Raw genomic sequence first — 26,910 nt, forward strand, 5'->3', positions numbered from 1 at the left:
ACACACACACACACACACACACTTCCTAGGTGGTTGATGCCATTGTAGAAAGTGCACTTTGCAATGCTCCACTTTTGTCTTGCTGCTAAAAAAGCCTAGCATTCAAAAATCTAAATGCATGAGGCAGCCTCCTAGAGAACCACTCCATACAAGGGCCATTTGTTTCTGGATCCTCCTGTTAGTGGTGCATTGTGCTCTGTGGGTATTTTCTCCTTGCTTTTTCCCTGGTTTCAGGCTCAGGACAATGCCCAGATAGCGTGCCAGTGGCTACATGTTTCTGTCCTTTGCATTCAGCTTTTTCTCTCATACAACCGTCTGTCACCTCTTTCTCCCTCATGTGGCCTTCTGTCATCTGCTTGTATTTTAAGTGCTGGTATCTGTGTAGACAGAAGCAGATACTAGGAAAGGGTTGCTTCTCTCTCCTCTCTCTCTGCTGTTTCACAGATCTCTATCCAATTCAATTCAAATAACTTAGAGATGATTCTGAGATGATCATTATTATCATTATTTATTTATTAATTACCAGTTCCAGCTCTTTTCAGTATAAAAACCTGCTCTCCGCTGCTTTGACATGCCCTGTTGCTGGTCAGAAATTTAATAGACCCAAGCCAAAACTGTGGAATCAACAGCCCCGAGTTTTGGTGGAGTTTGGACTAAGATCTCTATTTTTATAATGAAAGACAGCTGTGTCTACAATGAAATATTCCACAGCAAAGCCAGGATCCAAAACACCAGTGTCCGATTTTCACTACTAGGATCTAAATCCAAATATTGTATCTTGGGCCTATCTTTAATCAAAGGAAAAGGCAAGTGTCATTTATAAGAAAAGGGTCTCAACAAATTATTGTACTGAAGAAATAAATACCAGCCACCAGTAATGCATGTTAACAATTAGAGCTACCTGTGAAATTGGGCATGAGGCTGCAGTGTAGTTGGCAAGAATTATCAGCCTGCTCCATGCTTGTGGGAGAGTCTGAAGTTCATCAGTCATTTACAAACCATTATCTAGCCCTGTGGTCCAGTTTCTGGTCATTACCAAGTAACTTGTATGTGGAGCTTGTTTTTGATATGATAATTTTTATTTTTAAAATTGATAACTTGGTATATTGTGCCCTGTAACTTTTCCAGGATCAATATACCATATAGAATGCTTGCCAGTGCAGTTGATATTTAACATCTCAAAAACTGTGTGCCTCAACTACAAGCAAAAACTGCACAGTTTTAATTTCAATCACTTTCCAAGCCAATTTAATTAACCCGTTGCCATCCCCTGTATGTTCCCTTTTATTCCATCTTAAGAGCTGCACATTTAAATCAAGCTTAAAGCTATTCCTGATTTACTTAAGACAAACTGAGATAAGCCTAGTTTAAATGGAAATAAAGAGTCCATGAAGCCTGTTAGCACTGATTTAGCAAAGCTCAAAGCTCAATCAGTTTAAAATCATGCTTGTTATTTAAATACATGCTTGTAGTTTAAATCAATTCAAGTTTTTCACTTACAGCTAGCAGTGATGTCCATCAGTCTACAGTTTGCCCTTCCCTAGCCCATATCCTCCCTAAGTCCACTCCACTCCAGAGCTGTTCCCTAATCATAGCTGTTTCTATCTGGGAAAATCTAGAGTGCTTCATGTGTGATGGTAATATATGCATTTGAATGTGATATAAAGTAAACTCTTAGAATTACCCATGGTTTCAAAATCCAAATGCAAGCATTAAGAGTGTGCCGGAAATAATGCTGTGGAAGAAAAACAAAAGGCAGCTGTGAACTAGGAAATAAATATCAGGCAAAAGGCAGTATCACAGCTAAGAGATATACTTTAAAAGTGGAAACATCTCTGTTTAATTGCATTTAAAATATGTAGTGCGAAACCACAGTTATACATTGTTATAACAAACCTTTACATCTGAAATCAGAATAATACAAAAAGGTGCTGATACTGTTGTATGATTAGGTTTAGAATAACTGATGTGAAATTTTGACAACATTGTCTAACATTATTTAGCCCCTGTCAGCAAACAGTCAGTGGTGATCACCTCTTTTTTAATCTTACAGGCCTCCCATCCTCCAAAATTTTTTTTATTTTTGCATAGCTTTAAATATTGCTGTCCCCCAACCCCTACACCCACAAGCCCATCTCAATTCAGGGATAGATTTTTAAAATTCTTCAGAATTTTTAAAATCCATTTCTTAAATACATAATATATAATTTCTACTCATTATAAATACATTATTTTTATTCATCTGAATGTAATAACATGCATTTGTATAATTACAAATTGTACAATCAAAATAGACATTGACTTTATACAGTGTGTATGCCTTTATTTCAATGATATTGTTTAGACACACTGTTCAACAAATCAAGCGAATAGGGAAAAAAAGGCAGGGGGTGGGGGAAATTCTCTGGTAAGAAACAGAATCTCACAGTGTTTACAGACAAAAAAAAAAAAGGAAAAATACTTATAGGAAAAAAGATTTATTAGTACATAGAAAATTCCCACAATAGTTGAATCACACTTTAGAAACTAGTAAACACGCTAACTAGAGTTGTGCCAATTACGTAGTGCACAAGCATCTGCTTTATCTTAATTAGATGGGGAGGTGAATGACCACTGTTTATTTTCATTTTCCTCATTAATTATGAAAAACTGCATTTAATTCATCTTGCATGGTGAGAGACTGGCTGCGCAGATGTAAGTCGTAAGGGAAGTGACTCTCTGTAGGCAACCTGAACATGGAGCTCTGCCCAAGGGGACCCCTGGGTGGCACTGCACAGTAATGCATGCCATAATTGTAATTTTTGCCATAGTCCAAGCCTTCTTCTTGCTTCAGGGAAAATATCCCATTATAGTTAATTGGGGGAGGACTTAAGGGACCTTCAAACTGTGGGCTGGCACACTCAGGGGAAGTGCTTTCATAGAAGGACTCATAAGCACTGCAGTAATTGTAGGGTTTCATAGACTTGGAGTTGTCCAGAGTTCCATGCCCTGGGGGAGTGCTGAGCTCAGGGCTGTGGTAGGGAGGATAGAAGCTGGAATATGGTGACCTTGTGTGATGGGCAGTTTCACCGGTTTGACCCATCAAGAAACTTCTAGCATTCAGCTGCAGGCACCCCGCCACCAAGTTTGTAGTTGGCTGGGACAGACCTTTGCACAGGTTTTGGACGAATGTGAGTAAGTCAGGTCTCTTGCCAATTCGCAGGATTTCAGAAAGAGCCCAAATATAGTTTTTGGCTAATCTCAATGTTTCTATTTTAGACAGTTTTTGTGTTTTAGAATAACAAGGGACCACTTTCCTTAAATTGTCCAGAGCATCATTAAGGCCATGCATCCTGTTCCTTTCTCTAGCATTGGCTTCTTGTCGCCTGAATTTGATCCTCTCCATTCTTATCTTGCTTGTCTTTTTTTTCCTAAGGCCCCTCCTTCTAGGTAAACCATTCTCATCCTCCTCCTCTCTGTCTTCTTCCTCCTCTTCTTTTTCTGTGTCTTCACCAGCGGCCCTTTTGATATTCTTTCCTCGGAGTACAATCTGCTTTGAAAAGCTTTCTGGATTTTTAATTTGCTTTTGGTCCTCACTTTCTCTGGAAAACTTTCTGCACATCTGGGATTCTGGCATTACAACAGACTCATCAAACGGTAGTGTTAACATGGTTCTATAATCTTACGTTACCTGAAAGAATGCCAGCACAATGCTTAAATGTTTCCATTTGTAAAGTTTAAATACTTACATACACATTATATCATACCTTTTTCTTGCACGTATATATGGTATGCATAAATATATGAAGACATCTACAAATGTACGTATATGTAATAGACAAAACACAATTTTCTAATAAATATATTTATCAATTGCAAACACTTTTATATACACATATTTTAAAGAACATTTAGCTGTTCGGTGTTATAAAAACATTGAAACATGCAATATGTCACCACTATGTAAGTAAATGTTTTATAAGTAGATTAAACATATAAAATAATTTAAAGGATATACTTAATTCTCTATCCATATATCTTATTTTTAACAAGGTTTAGATTTCCCCTCCTCAGCACAGTGGAATTTAAGGAAATGCAGAAACATGATAAAGCAATGCAGAAATGCCATTAATTCACATTCCCCTGGGTAAAAAAAATGAGAAGAGCAAGACCACTCTTACAAAGGAAAAGTGATATGTCTCTATTAACTGAAAGATAAATATAGTTTTTAAAAAAATCACCTTCTGAGTTTTATTTCAAAGTTTGTTCACATGTATCTTTCATGAATCAACATATTTTGGTTTAGTGAGTTAGTATGGGTTAGAAAAGAATTTCAGTGGGAGAAAAGATAAACGAATCATGTAGTAACTTAATTAAAAATGAAGTGAGAATTTCTAATGATCAATATGAAAATGTGTGACACAGTATTTATTTCATATTAGGAAAAAAATCAGGACTGAGCTAACCGTATTCATATTAGAGTTGGTAACAAAATCTTTGTATTTTATTTTTAAAGATTCTAAAACAAGATTACAATTTTTCCTTTCTTTTCTTTCTTTAAAAAAAAAAAAATCAATTAGGTGGGGGGGAACCCCCCTACACGCTATAAACAGTGTTTATGTTCTTCAAGGCTCAGACGTCTCCCTCCAGCTAATATCTGACAGGAATGGTCTATGGATTCTGACTGCAATTGTGCACGTGTGTTCAGAATCCAGAATGAAATTGGAAAATAATTTGCTTTTCAAATTATTTATTTTGTTTCGGATTTCAGTTTTGCAACAGCAAACACTTGGATCCACAGTTCTCCAAGAGACAAGCACAAATAATGCAGGGACTTTTAATAGAACAAAACTAAACAAAAACCCAAATAAAAGATTAACTCTCTTTGTATTGTCTATATACTTGCAATATTACATAATACCAATGAAAGTATGCAATTGCATCATTAGAATGAAATGTTAGGAGAAGTTATTAGGTAGTAAACAGCATACAAAAAATACAAGACAATGATACTGTATCTTTAAACACTTGCATGCACACCCAGCACCAACTGAAACATATCTTTATTTATATTACCTTAGCTTTTTATTTCATTCAACAATCAGTTTTCATTTTTTGCCTTCCAAATCTTTTCAGTCTGAATGTCGCATCGTCTCCTGGAGTCTAGATCTGTGTATATCTGCACTATCTCATTGATCTCTAAAAAGTGACATTGATGCCAACTGCCAGAGCTGGTACCCATGCCATCTGCTAGTGACGTCACAAGGCAGAGAAAACCATGTGATCCTTTCTCCTGGGACCTACATTCTGCACTGATCATCTGGCATCCCTGTAAGTGGGTACCAGCATTCATGTATCAACACAGAAGGTTAGAGTGATAGAGAGAAAAAAAATCTGCACCAGCATTTCACATACAGTAGGTACATTTCTACTGGAGCTGCTTCTGTTTAGCAGTCAGTCTATATTGTCAGACATGCCAACATTCAGTTTTATCCCTACCTGCAGGTACAACTGCTCCGTAGTTGTTAATATTGCAGTCTTTATTTAAAGTGTTGTGTTGCATTGAACAGGGTCCCAATCTGTGCATCTGGGTACCCAGAAAAAAAGCCGTGAAAGGAAACCAGAAATCAGAAAGTAATGAAGGCACTAGGGCACACCTACACAGGGTTAGCTTTATGTGTAAGAGGGCATAATACTTGGGTGATACTTTCGTGAGCAATCTTTGTGTGTGCATGTGTTTAAAGGGTTGTGTGCTATTCCAGATCTCAAAATAATAGAAGAAAGCATCCTGCTGGAGTCTATAGAAGAAAAACTCAAATTCTTTTCATCAGTGACTTTTTGTAATATCCCTGGAAAAAAAAAGAAAAGACATTAGATGAAAACTAGAAGGCTTCAAGAATATAAACGTGTTCTGACATTAGAAACGAGTGCTTTGCAAGATAGATGTATACACTCACTTTTCACCCATTGCTTCCTGTGCAGCCCTTCTTAATAACTTGTGAGAATCGGAAAAATTTCCCCTTACTTTTCTTTCTAGGTGTCTTGCCTTCTCTTAAACCTTTTCCTTAAAAATTAAAAGGTCTTTTCTGTTTTAAAAATGTAGATGAGATTTGAAATATTTAGCTGCATATCCATTTTCCAACTGCTTCTTTTTCTTCTCCTTTCTTCATTCTGTTTTTCTAGTGTCATTTTCTCTTCCCCGGTCAGCTGTCTCTCTTGCACTATCTGTTCTTTCTGCCTTAACCCTTTTGTCTCTCTCATCAACAAGACAAGAAACTGTTAAATGAAGCTGACAAAGCCTTTCAGCTAAGCCTTGCTTTGGAGCCTGTGGTAAACTCCACCTTGTGCTTTTTTATTTTATTTAGGAGTGAAATGTCAGGCGCAAGCAATATATTAGCAAGAGTTAAAGTGAGAATGCAGTGTCAAAGATAGAAAAATATTTAAAGTTTTCTTTTACTATTGTCACGTATTGTAGCTTTTTAGTGACTCCGTAATCTCTGTTTTAAAAAGTGAGATTGAATACGGTTTTAGTATTAAAGTAATCCCTGGCAGAGCTGCTATTGTTATGGGTCTTTGTCAGCATTTCCATTATAAATCCTGTTTTTGAAGGGTTTATAACTCATCTGCTTTAATTCACATTGGGCCCAAGCTTGGCATTAATATTCTCGTCCCCAATCCAATTATTTTTGTTTTCTCAAAGTTTTGTTTAAATCCGGGTTGGGCTTTTTTTTGTAGAGGAGGAGACAGCAAAATTGCATGTGTGTGTGCACATGTGTGTGCATGTGGGCAGGTGTGTGTCTAGGTGTACATGAACTTTAGACACTTTAGCTCAATTAACACACAACCTTTATTTTCTTATTGCAATGAGAAGCTGAAGGTCATTAGTACTTTATCTAGGTTGGGCCTCTTTTTAAAGATAAACGTTTTTGAAGTGGCCAAGATTTTAAAAGTTAAGAGGCTAATGCTAGAGAGAGCAAGTTCTGCACTATTCATTACATTTATTACATTCTATATGGAATAGTATAATCCGTATAATAGAACAAAGGTTAAAACCCCATTACTCTCCATAGGAATTTATGTATTAAGATTTATATTATGAAAGGTCCTAAGGGTTGTCAACCTTTTTACAGACTTTGCATATTCAGATTATTACACAATGCACAATATTCAAAATGCGTGAAGTTCTGATCACCTGAACTCTGTTTCAATGCATACTAAAAATCCTAAGGAAAGATTGAAATGAAATCTGTATTAGTGGAAGAACTGTTAAGTTTTCAATCATATCCTCCAAAATACACGTTATCTAAATACTTTTTCTCTCTATTTCTGTTCAACTATTTAGAAAACACTTAAAATGTTATTGTAAAATATAATTTTGGTGTATTTTATATTATTACTAAATTAAAATAAATTGGTGTGTGTGGAAGGATTTCCTCTAAAGCAGTTGCATTATATTTTGCAGACTCTTAATCCATCATTTGACCTTTTTAGTATTTTCTAGTAAATTGCTGAGAAACAAAATAGCTGAGATATCCAGGTTTAAAAAGCATCTGCTATGCATGCATAATAACTTTTCATAAGGATTTTTACTATACATTTTGTATTGTGGATCCATGATATGCAAATGTGTCTTGCTGTTAATATGCATTCACAGCATACCCCATAACTGCTGCTTTCCTGTCTACTGTGAATGCATGTTAAGAATAAGATACAAAACATAGTTAAATGGAATGAATATGCAGCACATACATATTGCAGAATACACACCGCAGAACTGTTCGTATGCACAGATTGTAAAGGTTCAAACCACAATAGTGAAGATATTTCAAAGGACATATTATTATAATATATTAAACTCAGTTAAACATTAATAGATGCATTGAAATGATATTGAGTTCAAAGGATTTCTAAACTTGCATCAAGGGCCTGATCCAGAGCCTATTGAAGTCAATGGGAGTCCTTCCACGAACTTCAATAGGCTTTAATCAGATCTCAAGGGAACACCTTCTCTCTCTCTCTCTCTTTTTTTTTTTATGATGATCTCCTAGTTATCCCTCTCCTATCTCCCTCACCTCCCAGTGACATTAAAACAACATGAAAATAATGGAAAGTCTTGCAATTCTTACTGAGGACTAGATTCTGATATTGTGGCTCACATGGTACTGTACTGCATGAGAGGTACCACTGATGTTGGTGGGACGCTTGGGCAGGAAAGAAGTACTCAATGGGAATAAGAGCAGCAGAACCCAGCCATCAGTTTTTTATTCACATTTTAATCAGTCCTGACTGATCCTGCCACCAAAGTCACTAGAGCCAGAACTTCTCTTCCCTGCTTGTCCACAACATCTGTGTAAAGGACCAAGGGATATCTTCATCAAATGTCCCATCACATTCCACTGGGTGTAAACATTTTCCTCCCTCTTCTATTGGGGATCCAAAAACCTGTGCCAGGCCAGAGTTATCTCTAGCTCTAAGTTCTCATACCTAGTCATTTCCCATCTGCCAGAAAAGACCATAGAACCTGACTTATTTTCTCAGACATCACTTTGAAGGCGTCCAAGTCCCTCTGGGATGGGATGGTTTCCATGAGGAGAGTCTCCTCCATTCACAGATCTCAGGAAAGTGATTCTTGTCTCAGTAAAATATTACCAAGAACCTCAACATTTGGTTTGGTGTTCAAAAAATTTCTATTAGATCAAGAGAATTTATTTCAATCTGAAATAATATCTTAAATCCATTTTGAATTAAAGGCTCTTGCCATGGCTGTTGGAGACTTTATAAATTGCTTTTGTAATATCTTAGATCTGTAGAATATAAGGATGGCATACCTTTGATCCTAATTCTTTGTGGTTTGGATTGACTCTTAGGGATAAATTTGGGAGTGTTGCATAGGAGCTGACTATACAGCTTTACTGGGAGTCACATGGCTGAAACATAAACACTGTCTTTTGAAAATGGACACTATGTTAACGATATGATTAACCAAAATATATTCAAAATACAAACTTTGTCTAAGATCACTAAAACATAAATAAAATGGGCCCGATTTAGCTCTCATCTATGTATGGTATAATTTTATTGACCTTGAGTTATTTCTAATTTGCTCAAGTGTAAATAAGTTATGGAAGAATCGGGTCAAATATGTTAAGCAGAGTAGAAGCCAATGATGTAACTGGGGAGGGTGATAGGGGCAACCACCCTGGGCACCAACTTGGCAAGGGTGAGGTGCAAAAGAAAAGGAAGCTGCTGTTGGTAGCTTCACATTCACCATTGCAAACTGAAATTCATCACTTCCCTTTGTCCTAGCAGCCTAGCCATGTCCCTACAGTGCCGGTAGAAACAACTTATTTTAGGAATAAAACCCCAATTATATATTATTTCCACTGAGGGGTTATGCTTTAAAAAGTGATGGCACCATATGGCTCACCGGTTTTCATCAGATTATGTCCCTTGTCCAGGTGTAGACCGATAATCCTGTGTTTGGTTGAGGACAGTACAAAATGTTTTAGAGCAACATAGAATTTTCTTTAATTTGCTGGTTTAAGCTATCCCTTTCCCCCTGGGATTTCAAAGAATCAGGCAGTAACTGTCATGTGGTAATGCCATTATTTTTTAAACTGTAGGGGGTTAATATCATTACTCATGCCTTGTCGTGTAAGACAGCCCTACGGTACAGCTGGGATTTTAGGTTTTTTCATTCATACTCAGTGCCTGGAATTGTTGCATGTCTGATGGATTTTGTTACTAAAAATGGCTGATACACTTAGACTAGGGGGTGCTGAGTTTCCCGAGGTATACTTTTGATGTACACCTTCTAATCAGGAGAGAATCCAATGATTGGATGAGTGCCGCAGGGTAGTGTTTTCTTTTTATTATTACCAGAGAACTTAAAACATAGGATATTTTAGTTGCACCTTACACAATTTCACTAATTTACACAGAATTTCCTGTCTTGCTGATTTGTTTACTCCATGTCCCTGGTTTTAGAATGACTGTATTTACTTGAATACAAGACAAGGGTTTTTTTTCTCCAATCAGCATGGGGAAAAAAGCCCCTTGTCTTACATCCGTGTACAAGGAAATCTTGTTAAATACATTGGCCATCATTAAACTGCTGCCAAAAGTACCATGTGCTCAGTAATGGACATAGACTATGAAGTTAATTAAATACAGCCAACACTGAACATGACTATATAACACATGACCCGTATTGTGCAAACACACCTCAAACCACATTAAGAAACCCACGCACCCATTACAATAAACGCACCCGCTCCCAGAAGGCTAGGTTATCACAGCCCATTTGAATAAGATATATGGTAGTGCCCACTAAATGCTGTCCCCCCTCCCATCCCCCCCCGTGCTGACTCTTTCAAGTTGTGGTGAGCCATGGTGATACATTTCTACTTCCTTTTCACTCCCACAGCTGAGCTGTGCCTTTCTTTCCCATTTCCAATAATTCCTGTTTCTTCACCAACCTTAAATGCCTCACAAACATCATGAAATAGGGCCTCAAACAGTTCACCCAGAATCCCTCTGTTGCCCCCTATCTTAGCTTGTCATACATGATTAGTGTAGCTCTGCCCTCCGTGAAGTGAAGCTTGACCAGGTGGCCCTGAACATCATCTACATATAAATTTGTGGAGGATCCCAGGATTTGTGACAAGAACACCCAGTTGCATTCATGCATGGGTGGCTAATTAGCACATGGATCCTGAGCAGTGCTGAGCTGTGGGATCACCATGGCTTGAAATCCTGTTGACTCTGGTAGGGCCCAGCCCCCTCTATATCATAAATGCTGATTTTGGCTTTGAACTGATATCACGAGCAGTTTGTGCTATATATAAGTAGGTGCCAGAGTGCTGCTTAAACATGTGTTTATGGAGTACCTGTGCTAAAACTTGCAGCAGTTTCAAGAAAAGGTAACTTGCCTCAGTTCTGGATCAACTAAGTCCATGACTACTATATGAAAATTACTATAACTATGCTTAATGTCAAGCTCATTGTTTTCAAACTTGCTCCTCATGTCCATGGGAAGGCAGGGCCTGACAGTAAAGAGAGGGGGAAGGGGCTGCTGGGGAAAGAAGCTGGGGGGAACCAGAGAGCAGGGGGATTACCTGATCTTCTAGATTTATTTTCCTTGTACCAAGGGGAAGAGGGCAAATCTAAGGCAAATCTCCGATAATTAGATTCTAATAATTGGAAAATTTTAATAAATATATACATTTTCCATATATGGAATCTAATTATTGGATAGAGCTCTTATAACCAGGGTCATCTTTTATTTGAGTAAGTACAGTAGATTAAGTCTTTACTAGTGCCCATTATAAGAGGGGATGTGTAGCTGCCTGGCCAAGAAGGGGCCTGGAATGGAGCTGTAACATCCCATCTCAAGGCCTAGGATGGGTGCAGGTTAGGTTCCTCACCCTCACTATGCGTGTGGAGGCAAGGCAGGGGTCACTCAATCACCTTCTCCTTGAGGCAGTACAAGAGAGTACAAGGCAAGAAGCTCTAGCTTTTCCACACGTTTCAGCTGCACTGTGAACAGCAATAAGGTGATAGCTCTATTGTATATAAGTATGCAGATTTTACTCCCCCTTCCCCTCCTGCATAGCTTCATTTGAAAGGCATATTCTAACCCTTAGCACTTTTATATTAAAACCGTCCGTATTGCTAAAAATCTTGTTAAGCAGTGATCAGCTAGCTCTCAGTTATCCTCGCCGCTTGTTGAGATTAAAGGAAACATGAAGACCTTCCTCTGGACATGCATTTTCCATCCCTCTGGATTCCCATAATCCATGAGGTTGGCAAGCTACATTGTCTTCCCTATTCCACCCAAACCTCACCCACCTGAGAGAAGTGAAGGTGATTGATTCTTCTAATTGTTTTCTTGCCCTCCTGTAGACTTCTCTCTGGGAGGGTATTATTTATTCCCTAGCGAATGACCACGAACTACGGACCTAATCTTGGATCTATACCTAGGCAGAGCTTCCCTTGGTATCAATAGGAGATTTGAATACAAACTTCAAGATTCAGCTAGCAGAGCACAGAAGCCTTATAGAAGGCATAAATTTAGATGACAGGTATATAAGTTGTAGCCATATTGGTCTAAGGATATAGGCAGACAAGCTTGCCAAGATTAATTTTTCCAACTGTTTGAATTGGTCTAATAAAAGATATCAGATTTACCCAAACAACCTTTTCTAAAAACTGAGATGAGCAGTTTGTTCAGGACTGCATGGCAGGCTGTAGAGTACTTTAAGATGGAGTTGTCAGAATCACAAAATAAGATCTATTAATTTGGAGTCAGCTTCTGTTGGACAGTTTCTCCTCAGACTAGGTTATTATATGCCATAGGCTGGGGAAGCTGGTTGTGACCCCCATATTTAAGCTGCCTTGCACTTTCCAATATAAAAGATTCTTACAAACTTTTCATGAGAAGCTCTGACATTTCTATTAATTTTCAGCAGACCTTTGAAATTCAGCAGGGAGAAAGCCCTCAGGCTAGAGAAGTGACTTTTCTTTACCCCATGAAATTCCATTCTGGTTTATGGGAGGTGTGAGCTACTAAAAATCACCATTTCCTTTCTTTCACTTGTATTCCCCAGGCAGATTTTGGCAGCATGCTGAAATAATAACATCTTTTTAAAAAAAAATAGGAAATTATGTTTTTAAAAGCCTTGGTTAAAAAGAACAAATTTAAGGTTGCAAAGTCAGGCACTAGATAGGAAATGACAGATTTATGATTTCCTTCACATTCCTAAATCTTCTCCCTTCCCCCAGCCTTTGGTACACATGCATTTTGATAGCCTCCCAAGAATTGAGATCAGTTGAGATGCTTCTGTTCAGCTTTGGGTGAGTGGGGATTTGGGCATTTTTCAGCTGAGTATCTCTGATGAGGGCAATGTCCCCTTGCTTGTGTTTCAGAGTTTACATTTAGTGGCTTTATAGGGACAGGCATTCCTTTGAGTTGTCAGCATGCTGGTATGATGAAAACGGGGAAAGTTTCCTTTCAAAGACCAAGAAAGCTCTGTGGGGTGATGGGTACTATGCACTTGTTCCAAAAGTGTCTAAGAAGCAAAGATTCCATAGTGCTTCCCAAATCCACATGATATGTTCAGAGATCCCTACCGTTTTCATGGGCCTGTTAGCAAATTTAAACATGTGGAAGTGTTTTGCACTCAGCTTCCTCCCTATCAGTTCTATTTTCTAAATAACTTTTTCATTTTAAGTTACCTTTAAAATAATCTATGTCAATATGTAATGTTGATCCTGATACCACCCTTATGAGGTAGAAAATAAATGTTTACTCCACTGAGCATTACATTCCATTGAACAAGGACACATGGAGTGCATCCAGATGTGCTACTAATGCACTGTGCAGTAAAATAAGGTATTATAAACTTTCCCCGGGAGCGCGTCTACACGTGCATGTGTTGGGAGCAAATATGCTCCCAATCGGACCAGTTCAGTGTAGGGCTACTCCTGCCATGCTCTGCCCCCCAGCATCAGCCAAGGGGAGCTCCAGTCTCCCCTGGGTGCCAGTTCCAGGCTGGCAGGGAGCACTGGGGTCAGGCCTGGGCTCTGTGGAGTGATGGGAGTTATGCTGCATCCCAGCCCAGCACCCCAGTTAGCAGGGGTGGAGGCTTGGAAACAGTCCCCTGCCCTGGGCAGCTGCCTCTCTATCAGCCCTGTGCTCCAACTGGCAGATTGGGGCACAGAGCTGAGAAGGCAGGCAGCTGCCTGGGGCAGGGGATTGTGTCCCAGCCCTGTGCCCCAATCTGCCAACTGGGGCATGAAGCTGGGAGGCAGCTGCCCAGGGGAAGGAACAGTTCCCTTGCTCCCTGCTGCCTGGGCTAACCACAAGCAATTTGCTCCCAGTCAGCTGTCTACACATGCGCTACTGAGTAATAGTTATGGGGCGCATGTACATGAGACACCATAGGTTGTTGCTACGGCAATGTAGCATTGGCAGGCATGAACCGTGATGCTGACAATATTGCTCAGTAGCGTGGGAAAAAACCTGTGAGGGGTCAGGACTGTGCAGTAGCGCTGGTTACTATGCAGTCATTTAATACTTGCTTGCTTAAGCAAGTATTAAATGACTGTGCAGGGACAACTGTGCAGTCCAGCACATGTGTAGATGTGCCCACCGTGCAGTAAATCTACTACCTGTATCTACAGGTAGTACACATAATAGCCAACTATACAGTAGACTAATTTACTGCATGGTAAATGCTATATATGTGTAGATGAGTCTACTGTGCAGTAAAGCATCTCGTGTAGACATGTTCACGGAATACTTTATTTAAATTCTCTGCATCCTTTTGTCTTGCAGTTGGTGGCTTTAAGAAAATGATAACATTTTCTTTAAAAAACAGCTTGAGACAAAGGCACAGATTGCCTGAAAATATATAATCTCATAGCTTTCTTGCTCTTTGAAAGGAAGCTTTTTTTCATCTTCCATTTAAAATAAGTGGGATTAGGCATCTAAACACATTATAATCTGTGCCTAAGGCACTTTTCCCAAAACAACCATAAAGTCTAAAATCATAGAAAAATAGGTCAGGAAAGGACCTTCAGATGCTTATCTAGTCCAACACCCCTGCAGATCATCCTTATTCAAAATCCTTTGTCTAACCTTCAGCCAGTCAACCCTGACAGTCACAAGGCATAACACCCTAATCTGCCACAGGTAAAGCAGCGGGGAAAACAGTGGCCAATGTCCTGGTGTTGTGAAGGTAGTTAAAATGTACTCAAGAGATCCAAGGAAGAGGGCTGTGCCCCACACTAGAGGAAGACAACCCACCCCCTCACCACAATCAGTACCAGTCTGTGGTAAAATTCTTTCCTGACCCCCAAATATAGCATTTGGTACAACTCTCAGCAGAGGGGCAAGACCCTCTAGCCAGGGACCTCCAAGGTTAAGTCCTAGCCAAAGTATTGGCATACCCCAGTCAAAATCCTCAGCCTTGGCTGCAGCCAACCCTCAATCCTTAGGTGTGCAAACACCTATACATATTCACAGGATAGACCCAAAGATTTCAAACAGGAATTCATAGTTTCAAAAGTATTCTGACCCACGATGATTGTTCTGCATTCTTTGTAACAGAAGAATCACTCTATTATTTTTCTGTAGTTAAAAAAATGAGTGAAACTTAGTTTTTGAAAAGGCATGCTTCTAAATTTAGAAAACTTATGGAGGGTTGCCTTGAGTCTAAAAAGGTTGAGACCCATTGCCATATGAAACTTTTTAAAAAGACTCTTATGGATTGAGTTAAAAAGCTTTTGAGAAATTGAAAGATAACACCAAATTCAGGAGTTGTGTGGGATACCATTGAAGTCAGTGGCAAGAGGGCTATGCTTACTGAAGGTGAAATGAGAGTTGATACAGAATTTGAGTCCTAGGTAGCATTTTTCAGGGATGAGTTGATGAAGTTCTTATCAGGTAAGTCTGTGACCAGGTATCCTTCCAGTTATAAATCCATCTACCAGTAACTGACGTTTCCTGCTTTAAAAGGGACATTATATAGTATTGTTTTAAAATCAGATTTCTAAGGATAGAGTACAAATTAATGCCATAGGATTGTAAATTTTATGTTCTCATTGTAAGTCTTAATTTTCCTTGCAATGCCTAAAGGATGAAAAAACAACAACAACTGAGGACAGCGTAATAACCTGAAATATCTTCTCAAATGCACTGGGAGAGGAATATTGTGTCTGTGTTCAAAATACCTATAGAAAAGATCTTTTCTATTTGAGTAAGCATTTATATGAGATCTATATAAAGCACCCAAAAGAGGGCATTGTCTAACAAAATTTGAGTAATATTGGCTAAGAGCAGCATAAATTCATATTTCTGTCTGAAACAAAGAAACAATTATCAGGTACTTGGGGTGCACATTATTGTCCAACCTACCTGCTTTTATTTGCACTTTTAGCATCTAGTCTACTGTGCAGAGTTGTCTGGAAACCAGTGTCTGTAAGCCTCCTTCATCATATTACCCACTGAAGATGAACTGGTAATAGTACTTTACAAAATGGCATAATATTATGTTATGCATGGGTTGGCAACATGCAGCCTGCAAGCTGATTCTGGCTCCCAGAGCCATTGGATCTGTCCTGGAGAGTTGGGGGCAGTGTGTTGTGGTTGAGTGGGGGGGTGGGGGATGGATTTGCCTGCACTTGGGTGGGGACCTTTGGTTGCACTTGCGCTTGTGCAGGTGGCAAGGGACTGTGCATATGCTGTGGGTGGAGAGAAGTAGTGGCAGGGAAAAGCCAGTGTTTGTGGCTGCCGTACTGGAATATTAGTCCACCTCAGACCTGAGCTGATTTGTTTGAGCACTTGGGTTTGAAAAATTGCCAACCACTGATCTTATGGGTTTGATTCTCAGCTTTGCCAGAACACCCACCTCAGACCTGGCAGACAGAGATGGCGTTATGCTGCTCATACTTTGTCCTTCACTCCTGGAGATGGCCAGGGACTGGTTTGATCCACAGCACAGGTAAAAGCAGTCTTAGAGTGCTAAAAGGTACTTTAGTGGTCTAGCAGTACCTCTTTCTTCTAATCATATCCTTATAACACTCCCAGTCTGGGATGGGCGGCTGGCTTACACAGCTGTATAATCCCTCAGGGTTTCTCCTGGACTAGGAGAGACTGGAAATTGCTGAACGTTTAACTGTATTATGCAGCTTATCACTAGCATTGGTACTAAAACAGCATTGGTACTAAAGTACTGGAGGATTGCAAATGTGATTCCAAAATTTTAAAAAGGCTCTCGAGGGGGCCCAGGGAACTACAGGCTCGTGAGTCTAATTTATGTAGAAAGAAAAAGAATTGTTCAGCACATGACTTGCTGGAGAGGAATCAACATGATTTTGTCAAAGAGAAATCATGCCTCACCACCTACTAGAGTTCTTTGAGGGTGTCAATAAGCAGGTGGATTGGGGCTATCCAGTTGATATAGTATATTTGGACTTCCAAAAAGCCTTTGGCAAGGTCCCCCGTGAGGGGCTCTTAATGAAGTTATGTTGTCATGAAATTACAAGGAAGGTTCCCTTGTGGGTTAGAAATTGGCTTAAAGATAGAAAACAACGTATGAATATAAATGGTCGGTTTTTGGGCTGGAAAGAAGCAAACAGTGGGATCCCCCAGGGATCTGCATTGGGACTGGTGCTGTTTAACATATTCATAAGTGATCTGGAAAAGGGGTGAGTAACCAGGTGGCCATATTTGCAGCTGACACAAAATTATTCAAAGTGGTAAAGATCAAGGCAGATTATGAGGAACTACAGAAGTATCTGGCACTACTGAGTGAATGGGCAACTAAATGGGAGATGAAGCTCAGTGTAGATAAGCATAGTTATGCATATGGGCAAAAAACCCCCAAATTATATCTGCACTATGATAGGTTCTACATTAGATGTTACCACACAGGAAAAATACTGGGGGGTCATTGTGGACAGTTTGCTAAAAACATCAGCTAAGTGCTTAGCAGCCATCAAAAAGGCAAACAAAATATTAGGAATTATTAAGAACAGAATTGTAAACAAAACAGAAAGTTTTAATATGTTTTTATAAATCCGTAGTGCATCCATCCTTGAGTACGGTGTCCAGTTTTGGTCCCCAGACCTCAAAAAGATATAGAAGAACCAGAGAAGGTATAGAGAAAAGCAACAAGTATGATTAGTGCTATGGAGTGGCTTCTATATGAAGAAAAACTAAAGAGGTTAGACCTATTCAGTTTAGAAAAGAGATGCTTCAGGGGGGACCTGATAAGAGTTTACAAAATACTAAATGGTGAAGAGAAAGTAAATAGGGATTTATTATTTACTACCTTTCATAATACAAGAACTAGGGGTCATGGAATTAAGCTAGTAGGTAGTAACTTTCAAACTAACAAAAGGAAGTTCTTTTTCACATACTGTATAATTCCTTTCCTTCCTTTTTCATGTCCCTGTAACAAGGTATTTAGCAGAATTCACAGGTTCATTGGCATCTGACAGGCTTGCACCACGAACACTTCTGCTTGCAAACTCTGAGTTGTCAATTGTGCACCGTAGCACCTGTGCCACACCAACCCCCAGCATGTAATTAATGTATGGAACTCATTGTCACAAGATGTTATGGAAGCTGGCAGTTTAACCAGATTAAAAAAGGGCTTGGACAAATTCTCAGATTAAATGTGCACCAGGAATTATTGAGCAAGGGACTTAGGGGTATACAGCTTCTGACTCATACCTTCCTAGACCTTAAATCAGGGGTGGACAAAATACAGCCTGTGGGCAAGATCTGGCCCATGGAGGGATGTTGTCTGGCTGGTGGCATGTCCTTCAGTCCTGCCTGGCTTAGGTGCTGTCTAGCCCATGGTGCATCATACCACACTGCTGGGCATGCAGTGGGGCTGCAGCTCCGTGGCTGGACTCCATTTCCCAGCAGCCCTGGTGGTGGTGGTTCCTTCTAGTGGCTGCTGCTGCTGCTGGCCTCAGCCCCATGGAGACCAGCCAGGACCCGCGCAGGCAGTTCCTGAGCCCTGGGTTGTACGCTCAGCCTGGGGCTTGGGCTTTACCTGCACCAGTCTCCAGGGGGCCAGGGCCATGGCCAAGGCTGGTGGCAGCGACAACCAGAAGGAGCTGCCACCACCTCTGTACCTGAACCACTGCCTCTGAAGCCAGGCAGCAGCTCCAGCCCTTCCAGCCTCTCCTTGGGGTAGGAGGGTGGCATGGAAGTGGTGTTGATGGTGGCAGGGGCCTGGGCAAAGAGGCAGCAGTGGCGGCAGCTCCTTTTGGCTACTGCTGGTGGTTCTGGCCCCACTGACTGGCCTGGGCAGGGCCTGAACCCTGGACTGAGTGCACAGCCTGCCACATGGGGGGTTGGGGTCCTTGCAGGGCCTGCTCTGGGCCTGCCTGCCAGGGCCACAATGAGTGGTGGTGGCAGGCAAAAGTGGGACCCGGAGCCTGCGCTGGGGCTGCTCTGTGGCTCCTCCCCACCAGCACCGCCTCTGGGCTGCCCTGCGCCTCCCTACCCAGCATGGTGGTGGGGAGGAGCCCACAGGGCATCTTCGGTGCCCACACCAGCCCATCTGCACCCACACTAGCTCTCCACCCACCTACAGCCCCATGCCATATAGGGAGGTTTGGTAAGCTGGTGCACAGGGGAGGTGGGTGCTGACTCGGCCTGTTACAGCTCCCCAAAGCTCCCTTTGTGGCCTGTGGGCCCAAATAATTGCCCAACCCTGCCTTAAATACTGGAGGCTGCAAGTAGGAAAGGAAGAGTAGAAAAGACCCTGGTCATACTCTGTTCACTCTCCTTTTCACGGTATCCTGAGACACAGGACGCTGGGCAAGAGGGACCTACGGTCTTACCCAGTAAATGACAGTTCTTTATGTTCTTATATTATGTACTTATGTAAACTGATTTTTTCTTCTTGCTTTGTACAGCCTTAATGTGAGCCTGATTGTAAGCCAAATTTCTTTATACAGCAACTCTGATAGCAAAATTCTGGAGAAGGGTTTACAGTGTCCAAACACAGTGACCAGGATCATCAGACACTATTAGCACCGAAGACATTTAGATTTCTTTTCCTTGGAGAATTAGGAAAATGCATTGCTTTTTAAAGAAAGGTAAGGTTCTTAATATCAGGCAGCTGGAATTTGGCTTTATCCATTTCCTTTTTGATCATCTTTGACTAAATTTTACAGCTAGATAAGTGTTCGCTTGACTTTGCATCAACTATTACAGAGGAAATGTTGTCTGGGTGAGGGAGAAACCTAGAACCTTAGGTCCTCTACTCCTTGGCCAAGTACCCTAACCATTAGACAGTTGGTTGAAAGAGGGGAATGCCACTACTTCCACCAGCATTTAATGTCTAACATAGCTTTTTGCCCAACTACAATTTCTGGATTTGCTCAGCCTTATGTGTGTACCTGGGAGATTGTTTCCCTAGAGAATCACACAGGTATAACTGCTTGGCTAACAATCCTGAATAATGAGTTGTGTGTAGGTACCAAAAACTTTAGTTGTACAACTACATACACACCATTTAGGCATATAAAGTGCAATACAATTTAGTCCATAGACGTCGTAAGTCTATGAATACTTAAGCAATTCTAACCACAACTTTTTAATTAATCTGCTAAATTAATTATTTTCTTGAACCATACATGGAATCTTCATCAACACCAATACATGCTTTGTTTACATATTTTGCAAAGCTGTTTCTAAAATGCACTGGCTTCAGGAGATGCAGAAACCTGCAAAAATAACATAAGGTTTTGACCTTGAAACTAGAATGGGTAGAACATTTTTCAGTGCCACATTTCTCCATGAGAAAAATATACCTTTTTCAAACCTTTATTGGGAATATGATTATTTTAATGGAAAAGAAAGCATTTTGGAACAAATAGTTTTAACATTTCATTTCAAAATTACTTTTCCTTTCCTATTTTATATAATATAACATTGTTAAAAGACAAAAGTAGATTGCACTTTATCAAACTGATGTGTTTCAATTGACCCAGGTTTCAATTTACACAAGTTTTTTATTTAAATTCTGTGTTATGGGACATTTCAGGATTCCTTATTTAATTCCAAAATGGAATGAATACAAATTTTGAAATATTAAAATTTCACAAGGAAAGGAGATTCTGAGGGTCAGTCAGCTATGCTTGAAGCCCTGTGCCACTTATACTGAATCAGCATTTACAAACTGGCTTAGACATTTGCTTTTCTCTTTGTGGTGTTTTTTGATTAGTCTTTACTATCTTTTCTCACATATAAAAAAAAATTATCCAATGCTTTAATATTTAGCTACCAAGTATTAAAAAGCTACTCTGTGCTCCCTCAAACCTTTTCCTTTTTCAATTCAGTATTTCTCAGTAGTGGTCCAGGCTCCCTCCCCCCTTCATTTCATTATAGAGAACACAACACAAAAAGATAGCCTTTGCTGAAAAGTTTAATGTTCTTAATTAGTAGAATTGTCAGACTAATTAGAATACCAATTAGAATTGGCAGGGCTATCGTTAATTTAGAAGTGCTGTGGTCTAGTGTTAATCGCTATTAAACCTTATAGTTTGTGAAAGATAGGGAGCAAGTAGATGAATATACAAAGATAACTCCCCCCCATATTAAATGTTAAGGGTCCATAACCATAACGATCCGCGCTGTCAATGTGTACTTAGGGAGTGTTTAATCCATGGAGACATTGATGAAAGTTAACAACTGCTTACGCACAATTGTAGCACTTCTAAATAAAAGCCTTGAACTTTTTTCCCTGGGTATATTCAAACATTAAAATGAGACTAATGGTTGAAAGATTCAATTTGATATGATACTAATGTAAAGCACTTCAGAATCTTGTCTGAAAAGTGCAATCAAAGAGAAACATGGTATCGTTGCTTTGAGGACTGCTCACTGTACTTCACATTCTTGTAGTGCATCTCCAACAAGGATGTCAAAGCACTGTACAAACAAAAATTAAGTTCACAGCAACCTTGCCAGGAGGGCAAGTATGGGTCTACTGATGTTCCTTACTGATGTGTTATATTTATTCTGATCTTAGCTTTGAGAAGTTCTTCCATAGCAGTTTGTTAGGCCTGGGTCTTGTTAGTGCTATGTACAAATGTAAAGCTGTACATATAGTTATATGTTTCCAGGTTCAGGGCTTGAGCTGACTGGTATTGCTCTGTTAGAATGATATCAATCAAAAAATTTCAGAAAAGTAAAAAATTTCCCATTAAAAAACCCAGATTTTTCTGGGAGCTTCTAGAATTGATATTCTGACAGCTGCCATAAAGTCATTTTGTTTTTAATGAGAAAAATTTTGACTTTTTCTGAAATGTTTTGAAATTTCTCCTAGGAAAGCCAAAGACTATTTCATTTTGGGGCGGCTTGACCCAAAACTTAGTATTTTTGTTTACGGAACAAATTCACAATGTTGTTTGTAATCGGTTCAGCACTGAAACGCTTTCCCTGTTGTGGGAGCATTGCCTAATAGAAAGTGTAGTCTTGGTCCCCTAACCTCCCTCATTGGTTGGACTCTCTGCCAGATTACATCTCCCATGATACAATACAGTTTTCACTTCTGTATAAGCCATATACTGCATCATGGGAGATGTAGTCTGCCCAGAGAGAGCAGGAGCATCAAGTGCCTAAATTACAACTCTCCTAATATCTAGGTTTAAATTGTGATTTCTCATTTTTTCTGAAAATCATGGAATGAAATGATTTTCATGAAAAATGTGGTTTGCAATGAAATGTCATGGTATGGCTGCTTGCTAGGGAGTTCCCTTACAAGCAGCCATTTCATAGCATTTTGTTGCAACAAGATGGCTACTGCAGGCTGCAGAAAGTAGTCCCCAGCTAGCAGCAAAAGTGTAGCACCCCCGGGGAGGGGTTGTAAAAGGGACAGGGGGAGAACAGGTCACCTGAAATTACCTAAAATGGTCACCTGAAATGTGACTCCTTAGGTAATGTGTCACAACAGTAGAATAGTAAACTGACTCAAAATGAAGGGTTTGGACCTGTTCAGAGATCTAAAATGAAACATCTCAGTTTGGGGAAGGTTCAGTTTTAAATGGTGATATGAAATGTTAGCTATTTTTCTGAGCTTTACATTATGCAAAAAAAGTCCACTATTTCAACATTTTCTCAAAATTCAGGATGAAACCAACTTTGAAACATTAACGTTTCCCACAGGATGAAAACTAATTTTTTGCTGAGCTTTGTTCAGCACAATATTCTGAAATGCAGGGCAATCACAATTCAATTTTAAGATGTCACATTTCAGGATCAGGTACTAAACTCCAGTAGAAAACATGTAACACCACCGACCAAGGTATAAAGCATTTTTTAAGAAAGTACAATTGAGGAAAAAGCCTTGCACATCTTGCATGTTTTAACACAGATGTAGCAACCCACAATTATACTGTGTAGATACACTGGATTGATATATAAAGTGATTTTCACCAGCACTATTTACTGCAGTTTGAAAGCAAGGTGCATGGTAATAGTGGTGATACTGGTTACTTTGTACACCCTGGGGGCACTTGTACACATGACGAGGTTTTGGTCCTTGGGGTTGCATTCTATACTCCCTAAATTGAAACAGTGAGTTTTATTTTTCTGTCACTGTATATATGTTATTGATCTGGTGGCCACAGGTGCCTGATCTTTTTTTTTTCCGGTGGAGACTGCCTGCTTCTCCCATGGCTGAGGGGTTTAGGGGCATTAATTCAGCTATGGGAGAGGTGGGGAGGCTCCACAGATAAAAAGGATTGGCAGGTAGGCTCCTGCAACTGGCTTCTGGCTAGGAATAGGCTGAATTGCCCCTAGGGCAGTGTGGGGAGGTGGCAGGAGGGTAGCAGGGGGTGCTGGTGGTCAGAGAAGGCAGCAGGAACAGTGCACGGGGTGCTGGAAGCCCAGGCAGGCTCGGGGAAACTAGCAGCCCAACCGGGGAGCTTTGCACCCTGTGCACCATCCCTGCTGCCTTCCCTAGCTGCCAGCACACTCAGATACCCTTCTGCCACCTCCCTGCATTGCCCCAGGGGCAAGCCAGCCCATTGCCAGGCGGCCCCAGGCATCCTGCCGGCCACAGGAGCCTGCCAAAGGCAGAAGTGGTGAGGGTCCCTATCCTTTTTTTTGCAGAGCCCGCCTGCCTCTCTTGCAGCTGGGGGGTGAGCTTACTTATGGCTGCAATGTTTTCAGTTGCAACATTGTAAACTATACTACATTGGTATGTTGTTTAGTTTGCAACAATGCAAACTTGTTAAAAAAACCCAAAACTTGCATACATGTACTTTGTGATGCCATTAAGCCACACAAAAGGAAATTTTTGTCACATATACATCATAACATTGTCACGTGTACAAGCACCCCAGCAGTGCATCTGAACTCTTTCAGCTATGCTGGTATAGTTACAGTGGTATAGTTATGTTGGATGTGGTGGCAGTGAAGAAAAGATAGAAAATGATTTCTTTTGGGAAAAATGAGCTACAGAGATGAACATGAACCACAATTTGCCTCTCTAGATATCTCACCATTTGGGCGAGATGGCCCCTTTCTTCTGGGACTGCCTGAAGGCAAAGAGCTGTGGTCTTAGAGCTTCAATATAGACAAATGATTTTTCCATTTTACTGCTATTTTAATCATTATTTTTATTTTTTGCTTAGGTGGTTTGCAGTAATCATACTTATTCATTCTATTGTTTGCCTTTAGGGGTTTTTTGTGCCTTTTCTCCACCATTAGCCTGTTATCTTTTTTCCCCCTAGTGATTTTATATGTAATTTTTCTTTTAAATTTAGCTTGTTCATTATCCTTTTGTCTATTGCAGATGTGATTATTTCTAGGGATGACCAATATTAATTAATTCTAGTTTAACATAAAACACCACCTGTCTCTCTTTGGTCTTCTAAGCAGACTAGATATTGGAGAACAAACCAAGTGTCAGAATCCATGACTGCCAGGAGAGAAGGTAGAGTCTAAGGACATGGTCTCTATTTTGGAACAGAAATTACCCTGGTTGATTAGACCTGAGATCCATTTTCTTCTACATTCTGTTCCTGACAGTGGCTAGTACCAGACAGGAGGTACAAAAACCACCATATTAGGTCTCCTCCCAATTGCTAATAGATGTTGACTGAAGCCTTGAAGCATGAGGTTTACTATCCCTTCCAAAAATATGGTTGTCATTGGTTATGATAACTGACTATTCTTGATATGTGTATAAATATCTAGTTCCCTTTTCAATCTTGTTAAGTTCCTGGCCTCAAAAGTTTCCTGAGACAGTTAGTTCTACTGTCTTATTACTTATTGGCCATGTCTACATGTGCAGTTACTTGTGGACTAGACTAATTATCTGTGGAATAAAGCATCACCATCTACACGTGTGATGCTATTAGGTCGCAGTAAACTCTCAGGGACAGTACTAGCTTACGGCGGGATAATTAAGTGCGATTAAACGCATGTGTAGACACTGACTGCGGGCATAAATTGCACCCAGTCAGTCCAGCCAGCAGAGGGCCAGACACCTATCTGCTGCCTAGCCACATGGCTCTGCATTTTTAGCACCCTTGTGCCCAGGCAGCCCCTCCTCTGCCCTGCACCACCACCCGGAGCCCAGGGCTGACACCCTGTGCTTACAGCCCTGGTGTAAACTGCTCCACCCTGGTTCAAATTACTGCTGTCCCAGGCACATGTGTATATTCTGTGCCCAGGAGTAGTTTACTCTGGCTCACACTGCTCCAGAGTTTTATTACTTCGAATTAATTGCACATGTAGATTCACCCACTGGGTGCATCTACACAAAACCCTGACTGCACAGTAGCCAAATAATACTGTGCAATAACATGTCATAGTAGGGACAGTGCTAATATGGTACTGCATAGTATTATTAGGCTACTGAGCAGTAACATTACTTAAAAAATGTTCGCTAGCTCTACTGGGCAGTAACTCCAGTTACTGTGCATTTATTTACTAATACAAGTACTAAATAAATGTGCAGTAATGACTGTGCAGTAGTGTCTCATATAGATGTGCCCACTGTGTAGAAATTCTTTAATTTTGATAAATTCTCTCGATACATCACTTTGCAGCTGAACCAGCTTATTCTACTGATCTCTGGCCAAAGTGAAATAACTATGACTTGTATTCATCCCACAATTATCATTGATTAATTGGTTGACGTAGTTACTATAAGACACATACGGCTCCTTGTGTCATCCCCCATTTTCCAGCTCTTACCAGTCTGCAGGGAGGGTGAGAGCCAGCAGACAATCTCTCCACAACCCTATCCCCCTTGCCAGCCTTTCTGAGTGATTGGGGAAAGGGGGAGGAATGCACCCCCAACCTAGTACCAGCCCTGCCCCAGCAAGGGTCTGCACAGCATGGAGGGGGGGAGGCAGCCCCCACAGCAGGGCCTTTCTCTCACCCTCAGCCCAGTGATCCTGTTGGGAAAGATGGGGTGAGGGGGAAATGGACCCCCCAACTGGGCATCAGCACCCACCACAGCAGAAGTCTACATGGGGGCTGCTGTGAGGGAGTCTTTATCCCTGCCTGTAGCCCAGAGAGCTGGCTGGAAAAACCCCAGCCCCAACCCCTTGCCAGCCACTGGTCTTGCTAAGAGGTGGGGGGTGGAAATGCACCCCCTGGCCCAGCATTGGCCCCTATCAGGGGTCTTCATGGGAGCCTCCATGGGGGAAGGGGCTTCTCCCTCACCAGCTGCTGGCCTCTGAGAGGTGGTGAGGGGTGGGGGGAAGTGTACCCCTTGGACCAACACTGTGGGGAGGAGTCTGCCCATGTGCTATGGAGTCCCAGGCTAGGGAGGCCTGGGGGCCCGTGCCCCTGTTTGCCATCCCACTGGGCTAACAGGCACAGGTAGGAAGCATGCTTTCCTACTATAGCTCTGTGATGGGTGGGGGAAGGGCTGTCCCTGCTCTGCTGGAGCAGACAGCACAGCCCAGGGCTGAAAAGCATCCTGGGATACTGGGGGACTATAAGGTAACTTAAGTCAGGAGAGGATCTGGGACAGAATTTCCATAAACCAGTTTAACCTAAATCAGTTAAGTCTGATGCTACATCCATCCAGGTTTATCTTAAACCAGGTTCAGCCATTTTTAATCTAGTTTATGTACACTGAACTTCTACTCTGTTACAGGTTTAAACCAGTTTTCAATCACTTAAACCAGTTTATGTGTAACTTGTGTCCCTAGCCATAAAATACGGTCATACAACAAACTTTTATATAAACAACAATCCTGTACAAGGATGTTTATACATGTGCTCCAGGAATGGGGAGTGGGGAAGGCCTTTAATGAGAGCAGTTCCAAGAGCTACTCTAATTAAAGTGCCTGGAGTGTCTCATGTATCGGCATCCTTCCACTTCAAAATGACAGTGAGGGCACTTTATCTAAAGCTTGTTCCATATGGTAAGAGCT

General features: G+C 40.8%; 1 protein-coding gene across 10 annotated transcripts in view; it reads right to left on the reverse strand.

Annotated features, from left to right (window-relative positions):
• Window positions 1–1,797: 1,797 nt before the first annotated feature.
• NEUROD6 (neuronal differentiation 6) overlaps window positions 1,798–26,910 on the reverse strand; it is a 32,045-nt gene continuing 6,932 nt past the window's right edge. For 8 of the 10 annotated variants that reach the window (XM_025200572.1, XM_025200575.1, XM_025200569.1 and 5 more), the window contains 2 exons: window positions 5,056–5,828; window positions 1,798–3,670 (listed from right to left, as the gene is read on the reverse strand). In XM_025200572.1, the coding sequence (XP_025056357.1) occupies window positions 2,636–3,649 (1,014 nt within the window). In that variant the 5' untranslated portion in view covers window positions 3,650–3,670; window positions 5,056–5,828 and the 3' untranslated portion in view covers window positions 1,798–2,635. Of the gene's footprint in view, window positions 3,671–5,055; window positions 7,102–8,807; window positions 13,671–26,910 lie in introns of those variants that run through there. The other 2 variants (XM_025200577.1, XM_006020837.2) reach the window with 2 other exon arrangements.

This window comes from Alligator sinensis, unplaced genomic scaffold (assembly GCF_000455745.1).
Source record: "Alligator sinensis unplaced genomic scaffold, ASM45574v1 scaffold86_1, whole genome shotgun sequence".
Classification (NCBI taxonomy): domain Eukaryota; kingdom Metazoa; phylum Chordata; order Crocodylia; family Alligatoridae; genus Alligator; species Alligator sinensis.